Consider the following 20,793-nt stretch of genomic DNA (forward strand, 5'->3'; position numbering starts at 1 on the left):
CTTTTCTAACTCACCATCAAGAAGCCTTAAAAGCCTGAATTTATTACAACATAGAAAAAGGCAACTAGTAGTAGATATAAAGAAACAAAATCATATTTTTCTTAACTGTCTTTCTATTCTGCCATCTTATAGGAGGTAACATAAAAGTTGGTATAACCTTTCTAAATTTTACACAGATTTGAAACTAAGTACCTTTACAGCCACTTTTACTTCCTGACTCTAGCCTGTTACCATGGTAATCCAGAAAAGACTATCACCTTATTTATGACGACAAAACATAACCTATGTAATGAAAATGTATGTTCTATATCATAGTATGTCTTTTATTATGTATTTGGAAAATGTTTTCTCCAAAATTACATACTTTATATCTCAAAATATACTTTCACATTTTTAAAATTTGTTTGTTCATTCATTCATTCATTCATTCATTTTTTAGGCAAGGCAATCCTTGGTTTACCTCACAGATTGCAAGGACCTTGTCAGCTTACAATCCCTTATTTTTTTATTTTTTACACCCATAGCACCTGGTCTTCCTAGGTGGTCTCCCATCCAAGTACTAACCAGGCTCAACCCTGCTTAGCTTCCTATATCAGACAAGATCGGGCTTGATCAGGGTGGCATGGCCGTAGACTACTTTCACATTTTAGATAAGCCTATTAAATGTTAAATTTTTACCTCAAATTTGTTTTATAAAACAACCAGCCTCTTTATTTTTACTAGGACAAAATTTACTAGCCTTTACTTTTCTAAGTAAAGTGAAATTTTAACTCCACATGCCCAATTCAAAGAACCAAGAAAAATACCATTTAAAATAAAAAATATGCAATTAAAAGCATTATCAATGACACTTACTTTTTGCATTTTTCACAACTGTACATATTGTCACCTGAAAACAGAACAGATTTGGTCATTCCTCTCAAATTAAAACCAAGGTATTTTCTTTTGGTTCTGCAATTCCTCGAGTCTGCCACATGCTTACCGTGCACCACAGAAACACAAGACTCACATTTCTTAGTCTCTGCTCAAGAGTCAGTTCATAATGTTTATCTTGCCTAAAGCACTCTTCACCTCCCTCTCTTTTCAACCTTGAAAGCTTACCTTAAATAACATCTTTTCCATTATTCACTCAACAAAATTTACTGGTGCCTGTCTTATGTCCAAGCAATGTGCTAGAAATACAAAAATACTGAAGGATCTTAAATATTATGAAAGAATTTACAGACTAGTCCAGATATTTAAGTCTTCTATATTGGTTAACTTTTCCCTTCTTTGACTCCCAGAGCAGTTTTAAGATACCTCACATATCATACCATCTTGTACTATAAGAAGTTGTATAAATTATTTCGGTATATGACTTATGGTTTTTATATTTATATTGCCACAGTAGATACTGTGGCAATATAGTCAAGTACTATTTAAGTACATTTTATACTTAGTCCTACTAGTATTTTAGATCACTCACAACAATTTAGCCACAGACGAAAACAGTTTTATATTTCTTACCTTTCAGTTCATCTCTAGCGAAGAAGGCAGCAAGACAATCTTGCAAGGTTACTACTGGACCCCAAAACCAGCTAGGGACACATGAGACAACAAACCTGAAACATTATTGATAGAAAAAAAAGGAAGTGTTCTGCCAGTATAGCAGAAACAGCAGTTTTAACAATGAATTAATTTTAAAAAATACATACATACCTCTTCACATATTCCATGAAAAAAGCTATCCACCCTTGTGGAGCATATGCTTCGCCACACGATCCTGCTTTGACTATGGAAGTTGGATGACTCGATGAATGCAGCTTAGCAAGGTCTTCCTTGCCAGGAATTGGCAAGGACAGATCTTGAAAGGTCTCGAGGGTTACAGACACCTAAAATTATTTTGTTTTAAAAATGGGATGAAAATAATCCAGCACAAACATTTATGAGGACAGATTTTGACTGCAAAGATCAAAGCAAGTTATAATAAGCAAAAAAAGAAAAGAACAAAAAGTCAAACTGGTTTATAACAGCAGCAACAAAAACACTTGCTTTGTACCAGGTGCTGTTCTAAATTTAATCTTCACATAAACCTTATGAGATAACTTCAAACACCCTATTAGCTGAGGACACTGTGGCATAGAGCTATACCTCACAACCAGCCACTGTAGCTTGAGATCCAAAATCTTAAACACTACTGCATTTATTTTTGGGTAAGACTCCTGTAATAATTTTTAAATATTGTTTTTTCAAAAAGCTGTAAAACCTAGCATGAAATTTTTAAATAGCTGAAAAGATTTCAGGATATCATTTAAATATCTGGTTCCAAATTAGCACACATTAAAATGACCCTATTGAAAGACTTTAGGTTTAAGATTTTAACACGTTGAAAACTTACACTTGGGTTTTTTTTGAGAGATGTCATGTTCCTTAATTATATTCATTACTGCACTGAAGTAAAACCGCTCTTAAGCTCAAAGAAACTCAGGGATTTAGGGATATCATTAAAGAAGTCATGATCATTTTAATGTATGCCCTTGAGAATGAATCTGACACTACTTTTATTATTTGAGTTCCAATCTTAACATGGGAATATATTTACAAGCCATACAACCAAATGTAGAAGATACATTCACACCCTAGTGTCTGTGAATACCAAGTTTCCCAGAATACTAATTTCATCAGCCTTAGGAGAATATGTATGTTACTAATTCTTGTTGCTGAGCAACATATCACCTTTAGATTTGACCAGAGATTAAGGAATGGAGTTAATTCTGCCTGCCAATACATGCCTGTCCAATGATGGGTCAAAACTGATCCTTTAAGAAGTTGTTTGTATTACTTCCAAAAACAAATTCTACTCCTACAGTCAATTTATACTGATGTTAACACATGAAATACATGTATAATCATCCACAGAAAGGAGTTAAACTTTTCATAACATTTTGTCAGGATTTTTTTTAAAGAGCATTTGACAAATTTCCTGTGTATTATAATTCCTTCATACTCACCCTGTCACAAGTTAGACACTGCACTGAACTAATGATTGTTCCATCAAATATGTCTGAAATAACACTTCGGTATTTCTTATGCTGTTTTTTTCTCTTTGGGGATAATGAAGATTGAGCTAGAATGGAGAAACAAGTGTAGAAAATTTTTTAAAAAATCAAAGCAGTTCCTGTAGCATTTTTCTCTGGCATCTTTAGCAGTAAAATTTACTATGCTGAAGAAATCTGTCAAAATACCATTCAAGAGCACTGCTTAAAAAGAAAAAAAAAAAGAAACCAAGATGAAACAAGAGGAGTTCAATCTCCCAAACTTACTTCAATTGGAATAGTTTTGCTTTTGTGTTTTTGATTCTGAAGGCTATATCTGAATGATTCTAAATGTTGAGAGTTCTTTATATATTCTAGATATAAGTGCTTTTGTCAGCCGTGTGATTTGCAAATATTTTCTACCCATCTTTTCATTCTCTTAATAGTGTCTTTTGCCAAGAAAATTTTAAATTATTTTCTTTTATGGATCAAGTTTTTGATGTCTTTGATGTCTTTAAGGAATTATTTGTCTAACACAAGGTCATAAAGACTTTCTCCTATGTTTTCTTCCAAGAGTTTAATAGTTTTACATTTTTTAATATTGGAACTCTCATACATAGTTGGTAGGAATGCAAAATGATACAGCCACTCTGGAAAACAATTCCATACGATATTAAACATAAAACTTACATAAAACTCAATAACCCCACTTCTGGGTGTTCACTCTAGACAAGTGAAAACTTATGTTCATAAAAAAAAACCTGTAAACAAATGTTTATAGCAGCATTATTCACAATTGCCAAAATCTGGAAACAATTCAAATATCCTTCAATGAGTGAATGAATTAACAGTAGTGTAGTCATACAATGAAACACTACTCAGTAATAAAAAGGAACTATTCAGACATTCGACAACATGACTTATCTCAAATGCATAAGTGAAGGATGCCTGTTTTAAAAGACTACATACTGTATGATTCCATTTATACGACATTCTGGAAAAGGCAAAACAATAAGAACAGCGAAAAGATCAACAGGGCTAGGGAGATAATCTGATCACAAAGTAGTATGAAGGAATTCTTTAGGATGTTGGAACTATTTTATATTCTATTTGTGGTGGTGGTGTGGTAATAAGAATCTATACATGTGTTAGAACTCTACACCGAGAGAATTCTATTGTACATAATTCAACTTGTGCCACACACAGAAAAAAATTTTAAATCGTTTGTATAAAATTATGCTGTCAATTTTCAAGGACTGAATAATATTTCATAATTAACACTTCAAATTATAAAAGCAAAGGAACCTGAGTAATTGAAACATATACCTTTTTTTTGTGTGGGTGCCAATCCCGGCCACAAATTGCCTGATTTAGGAGGGCTTGCTGATAAACGTGGATTAACACCTTCATTTGATGGAAGGATCTGTGGCGTAGTTAGATCATTCAAATGGACATCAGTAATATATTCTGTAATATTTAAAATTTGTATTATTACCATAAATAGTAAAATTATTCCACCTGTCAAATAATGCTAATTATTCTAAAGGATTCTTCACTTGAGATTTTGAACACAATTCACATTAATAAATGTCTGGTGAAATACTTGATAGCCAAAGTGCTTTCTAAGTGAAATAACTGATTTTCCCCCAGGAATCCAATTAATGTTTATAACACATTACTGCTGCAGACAATTAAGGAAGTAAGAAATGGATATATAAAACCAAAGAAGACTGTATTTGTCCTAAGTATTTTTTTAAAAAGATATTTAGGAGTTTTTAAAAGCTTTTAAAATAATGTGGGAGAAAATGAGATTATCTTCCCAAACTAACATAGTAATCAAAATCTAAGAAATTTAGGTATAAAATAATCATGTTATCTTATTCTTACTATAATAAAACAGACCTCTTTATCAGGAAATTAATTTTAGAATTAAATTAGGAATCGAGAAAATATAACTTCTGTGAGTACTATCTTGATTGTTTGCTGTTGGATTCCCAGTACAAAAAATGCATGCCAGGGATTGTGCTCAATAAGTTTCTGATTAAAGAAAAGAGAATTATTCATAACAGACCCTGAAACAGAATGACTTCAGGGATTTTCCCAAATAATGAAAATAAGTGACATTACTTTCACATGGGCATTTCTCATTATCTCCGCCATAACTGGAAAGCAGACTGTATAATATTAGGGGGAGAGAAGGGAGGAGACTTACTCTAGGCCTTTCTGAAGGGAATAATGTTAATATGATCTAGGTCAGGGATTGGCAAATGTTTCCTGTAAATGATCAGAGAGTAAATATTTTAGGTTTGTGTACTGTATATGGTCTTTGTCACATTTTTTATCAGGTCTTTAAAAAACTGTAGCTCACATCCCTGATCTAGATCACTGATTAGTTACTATGTGTAAGAATAAGCGGGCTATGGAGCAATAAAGAACAAGAACAACAAAGAACAATGAATCTCAAATGTTCCTTAACCAGGCTTTCGACAAGGAAGGACTGGATAGCAGTCTAAGCTAAGTCTTTCACTGACATTTCATATATTTATTGACTAAACAACTTCTAAACACATCTAAACTTCTAAACATAAGGGCAGTATAATTAAGAAACCTAATGAATTTTCCTGACTTAAGACATTTATGCACTATAGACAGGTGAACCACAAGTATTTCTCTGGTTAAGAAAACATCCTTTTCCTCAAGAATGGATTTTAAGTTCATTCAAATATCTAAATAAATAGTTTAATAATTCTTACTCTTCAACAATTTAAGAGAATTGAATTATCTTTTTAACAGAAAATAATTAACTTTTCATATTACTTATCTGCCACTTATTTTAAGATCAGAAAATCTGAACCTCTGATGGTTTAATTTTATGTGCTTTGGAGAACTAAATATCACATTAAGCCAAGATAAGTTAACTCTTGAAGAAATAAACGTAAAATGCAAAGCAATCCAGTTCGACATCTTTTATTCGGCCACTTGCTCTTTTTTAAAGTAACACTAACTAGTATCTGAATATATCATAGCATAGTTCGCTTAATTAAACTGCTCTGGCAAAACACATACCACATATTTTGTAGCTGATGTGACTCCAATGACAGCAATCTAAATCTAACAGTGTATAAGGTTATAAACTGCAACTGATTATTTTGCTTTTGCCCAGGATCTCAACAGAATCTGCTTAAAATGACATTAACATTCACATGCAAATATTGCTAAATTATACTAGTTAGAAAGCCCAAGCAAAACTATTTAATACCTCCTTTCTTCAAATTAGTATGGCTGAACTATGTCAGATACTTCTCATAAAATATTAAGCTAAAGCTATCAATCTATTTCATTTTTATTATGCTATATATAAACTGTGAACATTAATATGTAAATTAAAAATGTTTTTAGTCATATGCCATGCTCATTTTCTCTCAAAAAATCTAAAATTGGTAAAATTACAAATTATGTCTTATACCCACTGTCTACCAATGAAACACTATCATTTTCAAATTATTAAAACTGTCACCTGAAGCTCTGCTGTGTATTTGCACTTTGACAGTTTCCTGATTGTTTAAGTCAACTGTTTCAGACACGGAGTCTCTATCTAATTCTCCTTCAGAATTTACTTTATTAATCTTATTGCAGATCTTCTCTTTTTGCCAATCTTTTGACATTTCTGAATTGTTCTCATCATCCTGAATTAACATTGTTGTTTCATTATTATCTTCAGAAAAGCCTCTAGAGCCATTGTCATTTTCAGCTTTATCACTGCTGCTACAAGATTCACAGGACTGAAAATCTACATCTGACTGGCTCTTGTCTTCTTCCATGGTCTCCTCAGTCATTATGGTTTGAGGATCTTCTATTTCCATGACCTGCTCTTTCAGTTCTTCATGAAGCAGATCCATTAAACATCGAAGGAATTCTTGAGCATCCTAATATATAAGCAACACAGATATTAACATTTCATTAAAAATATGTGTATATGTAGAAACTAAAGGAAAAATATACAAAATGTTGTTATCAAGTGATTTCTAAATGTGCAGCATCATACTAAGGAAATACATCTTTGTAGAACATAGGCACTGGAGCAATGGGAAGCACTAAGTTCTAAGGAGTTATGTAAATAAAACAGAAGTAAAAATCTAAAAATGAATTTGAGGTCAGCTTTTAGTTGTGCTGCTCTTTTTAAAAAGTGGAGGAGTGAGATATAAAGAAAACATGGATTTATCTCATGTGACAATTAGGATTCTGAGAGATATCCTAAATTCAAATATATTTTTTAAGTTGGGCTTAAAATTAAAGCTTTATCCAATCTTGTACTATATCTCAAAGAGGACTTTTTGATCAACCAGAAATGCTTATTGAAAATACAAATTTGTAGGCCCCAACTCACATCTACTAAATCAGTTTCTGGTGGTCCAGAATTTGTACCAAAAAAAAATTAACAGAAAATAGGTATTGTTTTGAAAAAGAAAAATATGTGAGGGCCAGGTATTAATATTAAAAGATATTATTTAAAGACACAATAATTGAAAACTGCCATGGGTACTAATACAAAAAAATACAGGTCAATGAAATGGATTAGAAAGGTCAGAAACAGATCCTATTTTATACTGTATTAATTTAATGTAAGCACAAAATTTAATAAGAAAGATTTTTTTAATCAGATAAGAAAAGTCTTAAATTTGTAATTTGGTACAATTTGTTAGCTGTTTGTGAATAAAAGAATTAGGATTATACTGTAATATGAAATAAATAACATGTATTGAACTATTAAATTTTTTAAAAATGAAAGCATAAAATACAGAAAATACAAGTGAAAATTTATCTCTGGAAGAGGAACTTTTCTAAGCTAAAAGCACTAGGAGAAATATATTGACATATTTACTCACCCCCAAATAAAAAATTTCTAGAAAAATATAAATTTAAGATAAAGGTGGAAAAAAAGTAAGCAAAAGATAAGATAAATGGTTATTATTCTTGGTAAATAAAGACACGAGGAGTGAGAAATAATAAAATAAATTGACAAATAAAACAAATTATAATGGAACAAATACAAATGACTCCATAATAACAATGCATAATGGCATTTTGCAAATTTATTAAAGATTAATATTACGTATAAAAAGCAATGAAGACTTACCTGCTGAGAATAGCCCCGAAATGTTGGATTGACAGTTTTAATTCCTTGAAACAGACTAGTAGGCACAACAGACCCTGGCCTGAGGAACAAAATATTTTTAATGAGAAATTTGTGATTTTTAGTTTTTGTTTTAGAAATTAGCAATTAAGAATTCAAGGTGTTAAACTGAAAAGTGTTTGTGTTTCAAAAACTCATTCAAAACAGCCCAGTATTATGTTTTGCAGGCTTGTCAGAAAAGTTTATTACTAATATTTAAGTTATATATTATTGCTCTCGTCCCTAATGAAATGAATCATGCTCTACTATGATTTTTCAAAAATACTTCTAATTATGTAAAATAAAATTTTAATTACTTAAAATTCCTTGGATAAGTGTACCTAGTACACTATCTAAATAAAATTTTAAAAACAGCCATCAAATACCCATGAAAACAACAATGAAAAGTAAACCAAATGTATGAGATTTAACTACTTAAAATTCTGTACTATAACACTTCTGAAGTTTGGTAAACTTCCAGAAATGTTAAGTTTAAAGTCTAGTCTCAGGACAAAGAAGCTTAAATATAGCAATTAAAGGCTAGTTCCAGCTGTGAAGAAACTTAAGAGCCTGTGGCACACTGGATACTGCCCAATAGAGATGTGAAAATGGCCAATTTGGGCTCTTTAATTTTAGAGATGTAAAAGACGTTTACTTTCACATCCCAAAAAAACTGATTAAAACCATCCTTTTTTCCTAGCATAATGATAGTAGCAATAAATTTTTGTTTAATTCTGGAAATACCTGGGGCAGGGGAAGTAGATAGAGGTAAAGGAGGTCAAATATTTGGTGACAGAAGAAAGTTAACTTTGGATGGTAAACACAATGCAATATACATATTATATATTACTGAATTATACACTTGAAATCTATTTGTTTTGTTAACCAATGTCACCCCAAAAATTTTAATTAAAAAAAAAAGAAATATCCTTAGTAGGGAGTCAAATATTGCAAAGAAAACTGAGGTACTTATGAATATAAGAATGTTAAAACTTGAAAAACCATTTAAATTTTTACATTAGAAATCAAGATCTCAAAGCCTTACATGAAAGCAAAGTTTAAAAAAAATTAAATAAAGATAGCTTTGGTGATTGTTTTCTTACGGGCAAAGGTGGGCAGTTCTTAGGAATCATTAAAAAGGACTAATGGTAAAAACAATTTTCTGAATCGTTGTAAAACAAAATTAGTAAATTATAGCAAACAATTATACTCTTCACTTTAGAGCACATAAGCAGAAAAAAAGAAATTCATAACAGGCATCTATAGTCTGATTTTAGCACTATGAGAATGCCTGCTCTTGCATTAAAATTCAAAAGTTTCACTAACAGGAGCTTCGGCAGTTCAACATTCTATCTCCAGTCTAGATGCTTCATTTGGATGTTCAGTTTCAAGCATAACATGCCCAAAAGTGAACCTGTCACAAATCTGTTTCTACTTTTGTCAGCTCTATAAATGCATCCTTTTAATATTTATGATATTCATTTAAAAACATAATAATGAAAACAAATATATTAAGTACATACCTGCTTTTATGCCACAGTTCTGTCATCAGTTTGAGATAACTTTTACAAATAGCTGGTTTCTTATCTGTTCGAACTAGTCCTCCACAATCAAGAAAAAACTGTGTCAAAGGTGGGCTAATCGAAAAAGAAAGAAAAATGTTAGAGCAGAATCAGGCTTAATATTAATTGCCTTCTAGTCATTCCATGAATTGACAGTACATAGAGTCCTGTATCTATTATCTCTTTGCTCTTTTATAGTTTCACATTCATTTCTTCACATTCTTGCTCAACCCATTCATACCAGAAATGACTCTGCCAAATTATCCTCAGTGATACCAGATTCAGTTAATACCTTTTATTTCTCTCTTAATACATTTGTCACAGTTGACTTATCCCCTCATTCTTTTTGGAACCCCCCATTCTTGAACAACCCTGTTTCTTTTCTACTTTAACTCTGACAACTTTGTCCCTCCTTATTGTTCTTTCTACTCTTAACAAATACCTAAATATTAGAGTTCTTCGGGACTTGATCTTATGACTTTTCCTCTTCCCTACTTACTCTTCTCCCTGGGTGATCTTAAATTTTCACAAATATGTCAAGGATAGTCAAATATCTCATCTAAACCACAGATTTATATCAAATGCCCAAACTGATGGCTGTCTTGGGCATCTCAAATTTAACATGTTCAAAATTTAAATTCAAGTGAATCTGATCTTCCTCCAAGCATTTACATCCCAGTAAGTGGTACTGTTATCTATCCAGTGGCTTGAGTTAGCAACTTATAAAGCAACATAATCTTTTATGAGCTTGATTAACTTCAGTGAACCTTCATGAATCTATTCTCTTATAGGAAATTGACTGGGCAAAGGACCAAATCCTGGCCTGAAATAAACTGACTACCCTAAAAAGATATTTCACGCAAGTATAAACCAAAAGAGAACATAGGTAGCTATATTTATATTAACAAAAGAGACTTTAACTCAAAAGCCATAATGAAGGGTGGCTCTGTAGTGTAGTGATAAGCACGTCTGCTTTACACACAGAAGGTCCTGGGTTCGTGCCCCAGGTGAAGCCATGGACCATACCCCAGGTGTGCCAGAGCCCCTGAGTGCACCAGGGATGCCAGGCCACGGCGGGGTGGGGGACGGACGCCAGGATGTGAGTGCACAAGGTCTCCCAGGTGCACGGGGTGAGTGAGCGTGTGGGAGGAAGACACCCTGCCTTCAGAGATCCAATTCTTAAGGGGAAATGGCAACATCCATAGGTCAGGGGTGGAAGGGGAGGAGGAATTAAAGAAGGGGGTAAAAAAACCCATAAGGAGATAAAGAAGGTCACTATATAATGATAAAGGGGTCAATTCATCAAGAGGATTCCATTTGTAAGTATTTATGTACCCTACATAGGAACACCTAAATATGTACAGCAAATATTGACATCTGAAAAGAAAAATAGATACTAATACAGTAACAGTAGAGGACTTCAATATCCTATTTTCAATAATGGATAGATTATCCAAACAGAAAAGTCTATAAGGAAATATTGGACTTAAACTACACATTAGACCAGATGGCCCTAGGAGACATACACAGACTATTCCACCCTGCTCCTATCTACATTATAGAACTATGATTAAGAAAAAAAGGAAATCTGAATGCTTTATTAAAGACTTTCCACCTACAGAAAAATATAAAATATTTTCATACGATCTGTGAACTAAAAGTGATTTGAGGAATGAACTCAAGCTCATTTTCTAGATGTATGTCAAGCTCAAAGACATACAAGTACCTAGAGTCTAAGCCAGGACCAGCAGTCTTAGGAAACAACTGGCATTAAACAGAGTAACCCTACTGAGACAACAATGGATTAGGTCCCAAGCCAGATTCTTGCCTATGCTACCTTTAAAGTTACTCAACAGGAGAGAGGAAATAACTTTTTCAGGAATATTTACATATTTAGTTTTAGTTAATCCACATATTTTCTAAATGGGAGCACTTCAGAAAGGCAGGTGCCTATGCATTGAGGGGAGCGAGGGAGGAAGTGCAGCCAGGGATCTATGGAATCATGTTGACTAGGGGAACTGAACATAATTGTTATCTCTTTTCGATATTATTATTAATATGTATTTGTTTTCTCCTCTCACTGCTTTTTTTTGAGACTATAGCAGCGTGGTTTTCTGCTCAAAGAGTAACTTTAAAAAGCTATACAAACAGAACAAAATTAATTTATCTACTTACCAATTAGAAAGAGCCTGCAAAGCTGCATTCATATAACAAGTATTCCCAATATTTTTCAAACCTGTAAGACCTATTAAGACAAAGTATAAGTTATGTCATCATTCGATAATGCAATTTTATAAGTGTTTACTGAATATATAACTATGTATGATAGTTATTATGGATCCCAAACTATGTTAGAAAACACAAAATACATTATAGAAATATAAAAAATAACTTGAACATCTCGGTGAAATCAGACTTATACCAAAATGTTAATTTTCCAATACTTATTTAAATATACACTTAGATAATTAAAATTCCGACTTTATTCAGATAATTATACTAAAAACTGTGGTCTTTGATAAGGTAATGCCAGAGACACCAAGCATCAAAGCTGTCAGTTTCCTCTTTTTGCAAATACAACTTCACTAGGCCAAATTTCAGAATTCTTTTTTTCTTTTTCTTTCTTTTTCTTTTTTTTTTTGGTAATTACCATGAGTCGAGTTCCTTTGCCTCTAGAATTTTCACATTACAATTTTCACATTATAATTTACTAAAGAAATGGGCAGTACCATATAAAGGAGGGTTATACAGGAGAATTATTTTACCTCTTGCCTTAAGTTCATCTTCTTCTTCTACTTCTATGTCCAGGTCATCAAATACAGCAACCAGAGGGGTTTTTAATGTTGTGTTACTGGGTATTTTAAAATCCTTGATAACAGAAAAGACAGCAGACTTGAGCAAAGCCTTGGTTAAAAAAAAATTTTTAAATTTTATCTCATATACATTTATATTCTCAAAATTAAGAGATTTTACTAGAACTCTAAGTAAGAATTCAAGGTATTATCAATTAGAATAAATTTATATTTATATTTTTAAAGTAATAAGGACTAGCACTAGGTAACAGCATGTCATTCTACCTCTATTAACATATGTACTTGAATAACAAAGCCACTTGTGACTTTTTGAATTTAAAGACAATTAACTCCAATTCAGTAAGACCACATTACAGCTAAAAAGACCTAAATGCACATGTCCTAAATTGTCTTTCCAGATCTTTTTATGAGAAAAAAATACTAAAGCTTTTCCATCATAACATACCAACTTATCTGTAGACCTCTACAATCTCTCCTGATGCTTGCTACTATACTTATTTCACATCCCTTTATGTATATGAAATAGCTCATTTGTTTTAAATAGTAATAAAATATTCCAATATTAATTCCCAAGAATTGACTTAATTCAGAGGTTGCTACTGATTACCTGTTGGTCAAATGCTAGCCCACACTGTTAAAAAAAAACAAAACAAAACAAAACAAAACACACACAAAAGCAAAACCGAGTTAATATTTTAAAATTTGTGAGAGCTCACATAAAAATCAGATTTCGCAAGTTCTGTTATAACAGTAGATCAAAGTTATGGAACCCATTTAGTTGGAGGAGGAAAATGAATAGCAACATGAAACTAGCATGTGCTTGTGGTTCTCTAACTTACAGCCTTAAGCCACCTCTATAATGCTGCATATGCCTTTACAGACCTGCTTTATGCATTTACTTTACCTTCCTGTACATACTGAACATTCAAGTAGTCCCCATATTCTCACTTTGTTTTATTTAAATACAGAGAAGTGCAAGGGCTTTTTAAAAAACCATTCGACATCTTACCTTCTAGAAAAAATTTCTATTTGAAAAGACTTTAAAAAGTAAAGACTTAATGATATCTAAATGGTTTCCAATATGGTTATTTTATAATTAATGCTCTGATGAAGTTAGGTTCAAACAGCCTATAAATTTTATGCCTCTATAAAACTCTGTACAAATAACTTTTTTCTTCTAGTAATTTCTTCAACAATGGATCAGAAAGTTATATGAAATTAAATTCATATTTTTTATGTATTATAACTCACCAGAGAATTATTTACAAACCTTCAGAAAAGTCTCAGTATATTTATTCAACAATATTCAACATTCACTAAGAGTCTGTAATCTGTTCTGGCAGAAATAGGAACAGATAGCTATCTTAATTTTCTTTCGTCGGTGATGATTATTTTTGCAATGCATTTTTATCTGTACTTCTTTATGAATTATCTACATTTATTCTTTCAACTACCTTTTGAGTATTGCCCTTATAAACTGTTATTAATTCATTGTGTGAGTAAACTTTTAGTTATCACATTTTTGTTAATGACGTAAGAGTGTTCAAAAAACTTATTTTCAAACTACCGGGGCACTCAAAAAAGACAAGCATTTCTGAATAACAAACAGGTATCAATGAGAGAAATTGTAATGGTGGTGATTTATTGACTACAACCATTCAACTGTGAAACCAGAAATGCAACCAGCACCTTGTCTAAAACCTAGTCACCTCAAGTTATATAATGTGTGAGGCAAATAAATTTATTAGCACAAATGTCTACTATCAGGATGTAACACAGAGGTACAACAGAAAAATTCAAGAGAGTTGGTGTCAAGGCAGTAAGTACAGAAACACAATGTGATTTCTATAACACATATAAGGGAAAAACTGACTAATGTGCTAATTAAATCATGTGATTAGAGTAAGTTAGAAGCCAACTATTCTAATGTTTTCATTTCCCCTTTCCTATTTTTTTTTTGACCAGAAAATTCTCAACATTAAGGGATTGATCTTTGCAAGCCTAAACATATTTTATAACCAAAGACTGATGTTAAGCTTTCATATATACTATCTAGTTTTCAATAAATTATAAATGTGTACAGTAATACAAATGGGGTGGAGAGGGGAGGGAAATAAAGAAAAGGGAGCTGAATTAGTATTTGTTATTCCCTATCAAAGAAAGCCTACCACCTCTCTTAGAATCAGATTTGCTAGGAAAAGATACACTATTAAAATCAGGTTTTTTTAAGTTTTTAAAACACATCAGGTGCCTTCTCATCTTCAGACAGGTGGGCTTCAATCTTCATTCTATCTAATCTATCATTCTACAAAAGAATAAAGGCCAGCCTCAGGTTTGAACTGAGAAAAAGAGGCACATTTTTTAAAGTACAAATATACTTTTAAGTACAAGTTTGGGAAGATTCTTTTAAATTTAAACTACGTGACAAATTCTGAAATTATTATCTGAAAATATTTTATATTTTAATTAAATGGATTTAGATTATTACCTGGACACTGTTTTCTGGTGTTTGGTGAAGCGGTTTTACATGAGGCAATGAAGGCTGAGTTCCTAATTTCCTATCCAAAAATACTTCTTTGCTGCATGCATAACACCACACTCGAAGAGTAGTAAGGTTCACAGTTAGGTAATGCTTTGTCTCCTGTATAATTTCACGGGGAACAGAGAAGAGGAACCAAAATTAGGTAGAGTTGAAAATATTTCAAAAGGTCATAGAAGGAAAACTATTGGCCCTTTGATAAATAACAATATACTCAGAAGAGAAGCATTAAGTTAAACTCGAACACCAAAAAACATTCTTTTGATAAACTGCTAAAGTATAGTGAATAGCAACAATATCTAAGCCTACTCTAGAGTTATTCTATTGTCATTTTCACTACTATTCATTATAAAAATAAAACACAAGAGTATAAGACTGCTTTGCAGTCAGCAAATAAGCACAATACAAGAAAATAATTGACAAGTAACACAGTAACTATTCTAGGAGATCAAAATGGCAAAAGAAGACAAATGACATGAGTCAAAGCACAAAAAGCTCAAGCAATAGTAAATATATGATCTTAGCTAAATAAAACTAGACTTTCTCAACTGGATTTCTTCTGCAAAAGAATTATGCCCTATGGAAAATGATTTGAATAACTATTTTCTCATCTATGGCCATGCTACCCTGAACAAGCCCGATCCCATCTGCTCTTGGAAGCTTAGCAGGGTCAGGCCTGGTTAGTACTTGGATGGGAGACCACCTAGGAAGACCAGGTGCTATAGGCGTAAAAAATTTTAAAAAAATAAAATAAAAGGATTGTAAGCTGACAAGGTCCTTGCAATCTGTGAGGTCAACCAAGGGTTGTCTCGCCTAATAAAAATAAAATAAAATAAAATAAAATGAATAACTATTTCTCGTTTCTCCAAAGAATGGTATATAGCACTAACATTACAGATGCATGGAAGAGAAGTAAATTAATTATGTACAATGATGCCTGAAAGTCTTGGAGTATTCAGGTTTAACTAAGTAACCTAAGGAACCCTAGTTAACAACAATTGATGCTAGAGATATCAATGTGAAAAAAAAGATGGTGCATTCTCAAGAAACAGTTTAGAATGGGAACTCTACCTAACATTAAAAGAGACAAGGCAGAATTTCACACAAGCACCAAACAACTAGGGTAAAGTAGAAAAGGAACTCCAATTATGAGGCTGTACAAGAAAAGGTAATGTAAGTTAAAACTTGAAGTTAGCCAAGCAAGTTAGCCAGGCAGTGTCATAAGCTAAGGCATCCACTCTTGACTTCCAGCCCCATATTCTAATATTCCAGCCATCAGTTCCATACATCAGAAAGTATACTTAAAACATTACTCTTAATTACACCTCATTCTAATATTGATCTTCTTAGCAATACCCCTCACTACCTTTTAGAGAGTATAAGCTAAGGTTTAATTCATCTTATATAAAAAAAGGGCAAAATTTCAAATTACAACTTTAATTAATAATATTGCATTTGCTTTCCCTTTCCTTCAGGCTATCTTTAAAAATGTCTTGTGAGAATTTTCTATATACATACCTGAGAATGTATGGTGCTGTGATCTACTTGAGATTCACCACAGCCAACATATGAACATCTATTCTATAAATAATTATACAAAAAGGAAAATAAGGTATTTTATAATGTGTCAATTTACAATACCAGCAATTACATTTGCAATTAAGTTTTGATCATGTTTTTAACTTAATGATTAAATGACTTTCCATAGTTATCTTAACTTAAAGGTACCAGGCACAAAAGAATAAAACCAATATATTTCTAAGCTAAAAATTATGTCACCTCTAATAAAAGGCAAATGTAAAATATTTCAGTGATTTACTCTGCAAAAGCACTGTTAAGTCAAAACTCAAAGTCTGAAGTTTAATTTTTGTCATCAAGGATGTTCATTTATGAAATCTTTTAAGTGTCAAAATATCTTCTAGTTATCCTTTTCCATATATAAATTTTTATAATATCAAACATCTGAGAAAAAACAAATACATACCTCCAAGCATGCCCAAAGATTTGGTCCTCTGACTTTACAATCCTGACAAGTACCCTATGAAACAAGAATCACATAGACAACATTATCATTATACTGACATGGCCAAATATATACAATTCACAAATGATATAATATATATAAAAAACTGAAACTCATGAACACAGAGTATTGTAGTAATTTATTAAAAAAAATATATATTTGGGAAAAAATGAATATGATTTTTTAAAGAAGGAACAAACTTATTATCTTACATGAGATTTTTCTATTAAATCTTCTTTCGTTATTTCACCAACTGAATCCAAATGTGGACAATGACTTCGAAAAGCTGACATTTTGTTAGAAATTTTTTCCTGTTTCCCAAGGCTTTCCAAATGAGGTAATACCTATAGAAAAAAAATGACCAAAAAGTTAATTTTAAAATTCTATTAAAAGATAAAAAAGAAGCATATGTGCTTACAAGTTGCCCTAAAAAAGAGTACATTTTCAAATATACTCAGGTTACTTTCATAATTGAAGTTTACTTGAACATTTAAAATTTCTCTACGAAATAGGTATTTTATTAAACATAACACCTATAAATCAATGTAAGTTTGTTTCTCCATTACTTATACTGCTTTTTACCCTTTCTCATTTTACTTTTTAGAGATAAATAAAAGAGAAAAAATTCAAGTTATTCAATTTCAGTATATTTATGCCTAAAAAAAAAAAAGATTAACCCTCAGTCTAGAATAGAAATTGAAAAAGAAAATTCAAATGGAAACCTCCACTTTCACACTAGCGGCAGTCCTTACTGATGATATAAATGAAACTGATATCCTACCAAGGTAGTCACTTTATATCAGAATTTATCAGCTTTAGCACCACTGACGCTTCAGGCCAGATAATTCTTTGTTGTGGGGGACTAGCCCATTCATTTTAAGATGTTTAGCAACAGTCTTGCTTTTACCCACTAGATGTCAGAACACCCTCACCACCACTCTGAGCTTTGAAACCAATATCACTACAGAGTGTAAAATTATGTCCTATAGGAGGCAAAATCACTCAGGTTGAGAACAGCACTATCATAGGTTCCTTTCAATAACTCTGAGGAAGGTACTGTTATTATCTTCATTTGCACCTAAGGCTAAAGAAGCAAACTTGACTGAGTTCACATTAACATTTGGCAGAACTAGAAATTGAACCCACCTATGTCTTATGGGTAAGAGCAAGGTCTCTGAAGTCAAATAAACCTGAGGATACCAGTAAGAACAGAATGGTATATCTAACTTATGGGGTTTTACAAGGATTAAATGAGTTAATACGTGTATGTGCGCATGTGCGTGTTTATATACCCACTGTACTACATATACATACACACGAAATTTTATTAGGCATTCTGCATCATTCCTTTATACAGTTTTTTTATATGACCAATAAGGTCTGATACCTCCCCTCCTCCATGAGAGCACCAGTTTAAGACTGAGGTAGTTTCTCAAATCAATTATAATTTCCTCAATATTCTTTAGAAGTTTCTTCAATTCCATTAAAAAACAGAAGACAAAGTGTTTTGCAATACAAATAAACTCAATTTCCTCCAAGACATCACAATGTTATAAATGTAACTTATAAGAAAAAAGACTAGAAATACTATAATGTCACTAACTTTTATCTATCGCCACTGCAAATATTACAAATTATAGAGCTAACCGATATACAGAATAATTTCCAAGTAAAAGTCTCAAGTCTAATTCAGTCTTCTTTGGGCTGTACATGCTTAATAAGAGAGCTTTTCGTGCCCTTAGTTCATCTTTGGGGTTTCAGAAGACTTGGAAAAAATTAAGAAACTTACTAGGAAAGAAGAAACAATTGTAAATGTGCTGAAATATTAACGCATTAGTAAAAACATTAAATGGAAAGGTTTAATTAAATCGAATCAAATAATGAGTACAGTATTATACTGCTACCTACAAAATACAACAGGAATCACTCTGGGGTTAACAGTATATAATCATTATTTCTAAACATTACATTATTTCTTAATATTAAATAAGCCATGCTCCAAAACTTTCAGAACATTGAGTTAAACTTAAAATAACTTAATATTTTCCATTTCTTATGTTTAGGGGAGGTTTTGGCAATCTTTCCAAGCCACTTCTCAATTCCTTTTGTGATTAGGTATCTCTTCCCTCTTATCTAATTACTTCCACTGCCAGCCATGATGGAGTAACAGGGACCATATTTACCCTATCATCTCGATAAATAAAAAGCCAGAAAAGATATATAAAACAATGGTTTTCAAGGAATTGGACAACAGGCAGTGCAGGACACAGATCTCCAAGAAGATGAAAACAAGACGACTGCCCCAGCTTACAGCCTGGAGAGAATTCATAGGCTACAGTACAGGCAGAGACAGTTGAAAATTCAGGGAGATCAAGGGCTAGAAATCATAAAGCAAAGTAACAGAGAGGAAAGAACTGAATAGAGAGCAAGTGAATTCACAAGATGTTGTACAGGGCTACCAGCAAATCTTTAGCTGAGTACTGATGAGCACGTGCATGTGATTAATCTACTCTAAGTGGCAGAAAGAATTACTGGAAAGGAGTAGGTAGAACAATTTCCAAAGCCAACACAGGTTTGTTTGTGTTCCCACCAGCCAGAGTTTTAAGATTTCATAATATAAAAGGAATAAAATAGAGTACTCAGAAAGGTCTACCTTTAAAAAAAAAACCTCAAGACATACAAAAAAGGAACTATCTAACTCACAGTGAAGAGGGAAAAAAAGAGACCCAGAAATAACACAGATGACAGAATAAAGTATATACATGCTAAGGAGAGTGAAAAAAAGACCTAAATCAAGTTTCTAGATGTTCAAAAAAACAGTGTCTGAGGTGAAAAATACAGTGGATGAGGTTACCATCAGATTAGACAATGCAAAAAAATAATGAATTTGAAAACACAGCAAAAGAAACTATTCAAATTGAAACACGAAGACAGAGAAAATTAAACAAGAGCATTACTCAGCAGGGTGGAAAAGTCCAAATTTCGTGAAAACTAAAAACCTACAAATTGATGCAATACAACAAACCTGAAGCGCAATCTATATAAACAAACTATACCATGGCATATCAAAAACAAGCTGCTTAAGACGGGCAACCAAAATGGCGTAGATGAGAAAGGCTATGTTCATCTCTCTGGTGACCAAATCAAAGTTGTGACAGAAACAAGGAACAGCAGCAAGGAAATATTGCCTGGGATCTTGATGAACAAGCCATACAAATAAGGAGAAATCCAAGAAAACACCTGGCAACGGCAGAAGGTAGGATGAGGAAAGGACGCAGGGCGACCCGGTCTCCAGTGGCTGAGTGAGACAGGGGCTGCAAAAGCGACAGAGGCCTCTTAAATGGGCCATGTCCACAAGCGAATTTTCACGGTGACGGACCTGTTCACTCTGAGCACCAGTGCCAATTAGGCTGCGCACAGGGGGCACCAGGGACTTACAGGGAGACATTGTTGGAGTGAGGGCCAAGGGAAGACTCCCTCTGGACAGAAGTGCCGGGGGTATCCATTATTCTCTGTTGAGCCCTCACCCCCGCCAGGGCACGGACACAGCACCGGCATTGCCGTGAGGTCATTGGACTGGATAACAGAGGTTGCTCCGCCCAGAGGATTCCCTGAAACCCCACCTCTCCCAATTCGCAGACCCACCCAAGCCACATCCAGGTTTATCCT

At 32.8% G+C, this 20,793-nt stretch overlaps 1 protein-coding gene and 2 pseudogenes across 2 annotated transcripts in view; 1 reads left to right on the forward strand and 2 right to left on the reverse strand.

The window, feature by feature from the left end:
* Positions 1–20,793, reverse strand: part of USP33 (ubiquitin specific peptidase 33) — a 44,225-nt gene that overhangs the window by 12,107 nt on the left and 11,325 nt on the right. The window contains exons 2-15 of one of the 2 annotated variants that reach the window (XM_039838627.1): positions 17,337–17,468; positions 17,086–17,139; positions 16,620–16,682; positions 15,051–15,203; positions 12,515–12,617; positions 11,925–11,994; positions 9,711–9,824; positions 8,152–8,230; positions 6,532–6,940; positions 4,341–4,481; positions 2,991–3,106; positions 1,699–1,871; positions 1,507–1,601; positions 856–889 (exon numbers count right to left, since the gene is read on the reverse strand). In XM_039838627.1, coding sequence (XP_039694561.1) covers positions 856–889; positions 1,507–1,601; positions 1,699–1,871; positions 2,991–3,106; positions 4,341–4,481; positions 6,532–6,940; positions 8,152–8,230; positions 9,711–9,824; positions 11,925–11,994; positions 12,515–12,617; positions 15,051–15,203; positions 16,620–16,682; positions 17,086–17,139; positions 17,337–17,468 — 1,736 coding nt within the window. The remainder of the gene's footprint in view (positions 1–855; positions 890–1,506; positions 1,602–1,698; positions 1,872–2,990; positions 3,107–4,340; positions 4,482–6,531; positions 6,941–8,151; positions 8,231–9,710; positions 9,825–11,924; positions 11,995–12,514; positions 12,618–15,050; positions 15,204–16,619; positions 16,683–17,085; positions 17,140–17,336; positions 17,469–20,793) is intronic. The other variant, XM_039838628.1, reaches the window with a different exon arrangement.
* LOC120583516 (uncharacterized) lies at positions 516–634 on the reverse strand (annotated as a pseudogene).
* On the forward strand, positions 15,711–15,829 carry LOC120583395 (uncharacterized; annotated as a pseudogene).

Source organism: Pteropus medius, unplaced genomic scaffold (genome assembly GCF_902729225.1).
Source record: "Pteropus medius unplaced genomic scaffold, Ma_sr-lr_union100, whole genome shotgun sequence".
Taxonomy (NCBI): domain Eukaryota; kingdom Metazoa; phylum Chordata; class Mammalia; order Chiroptera; family Pteropodidae; genus Pteropus; species Pteropus medius.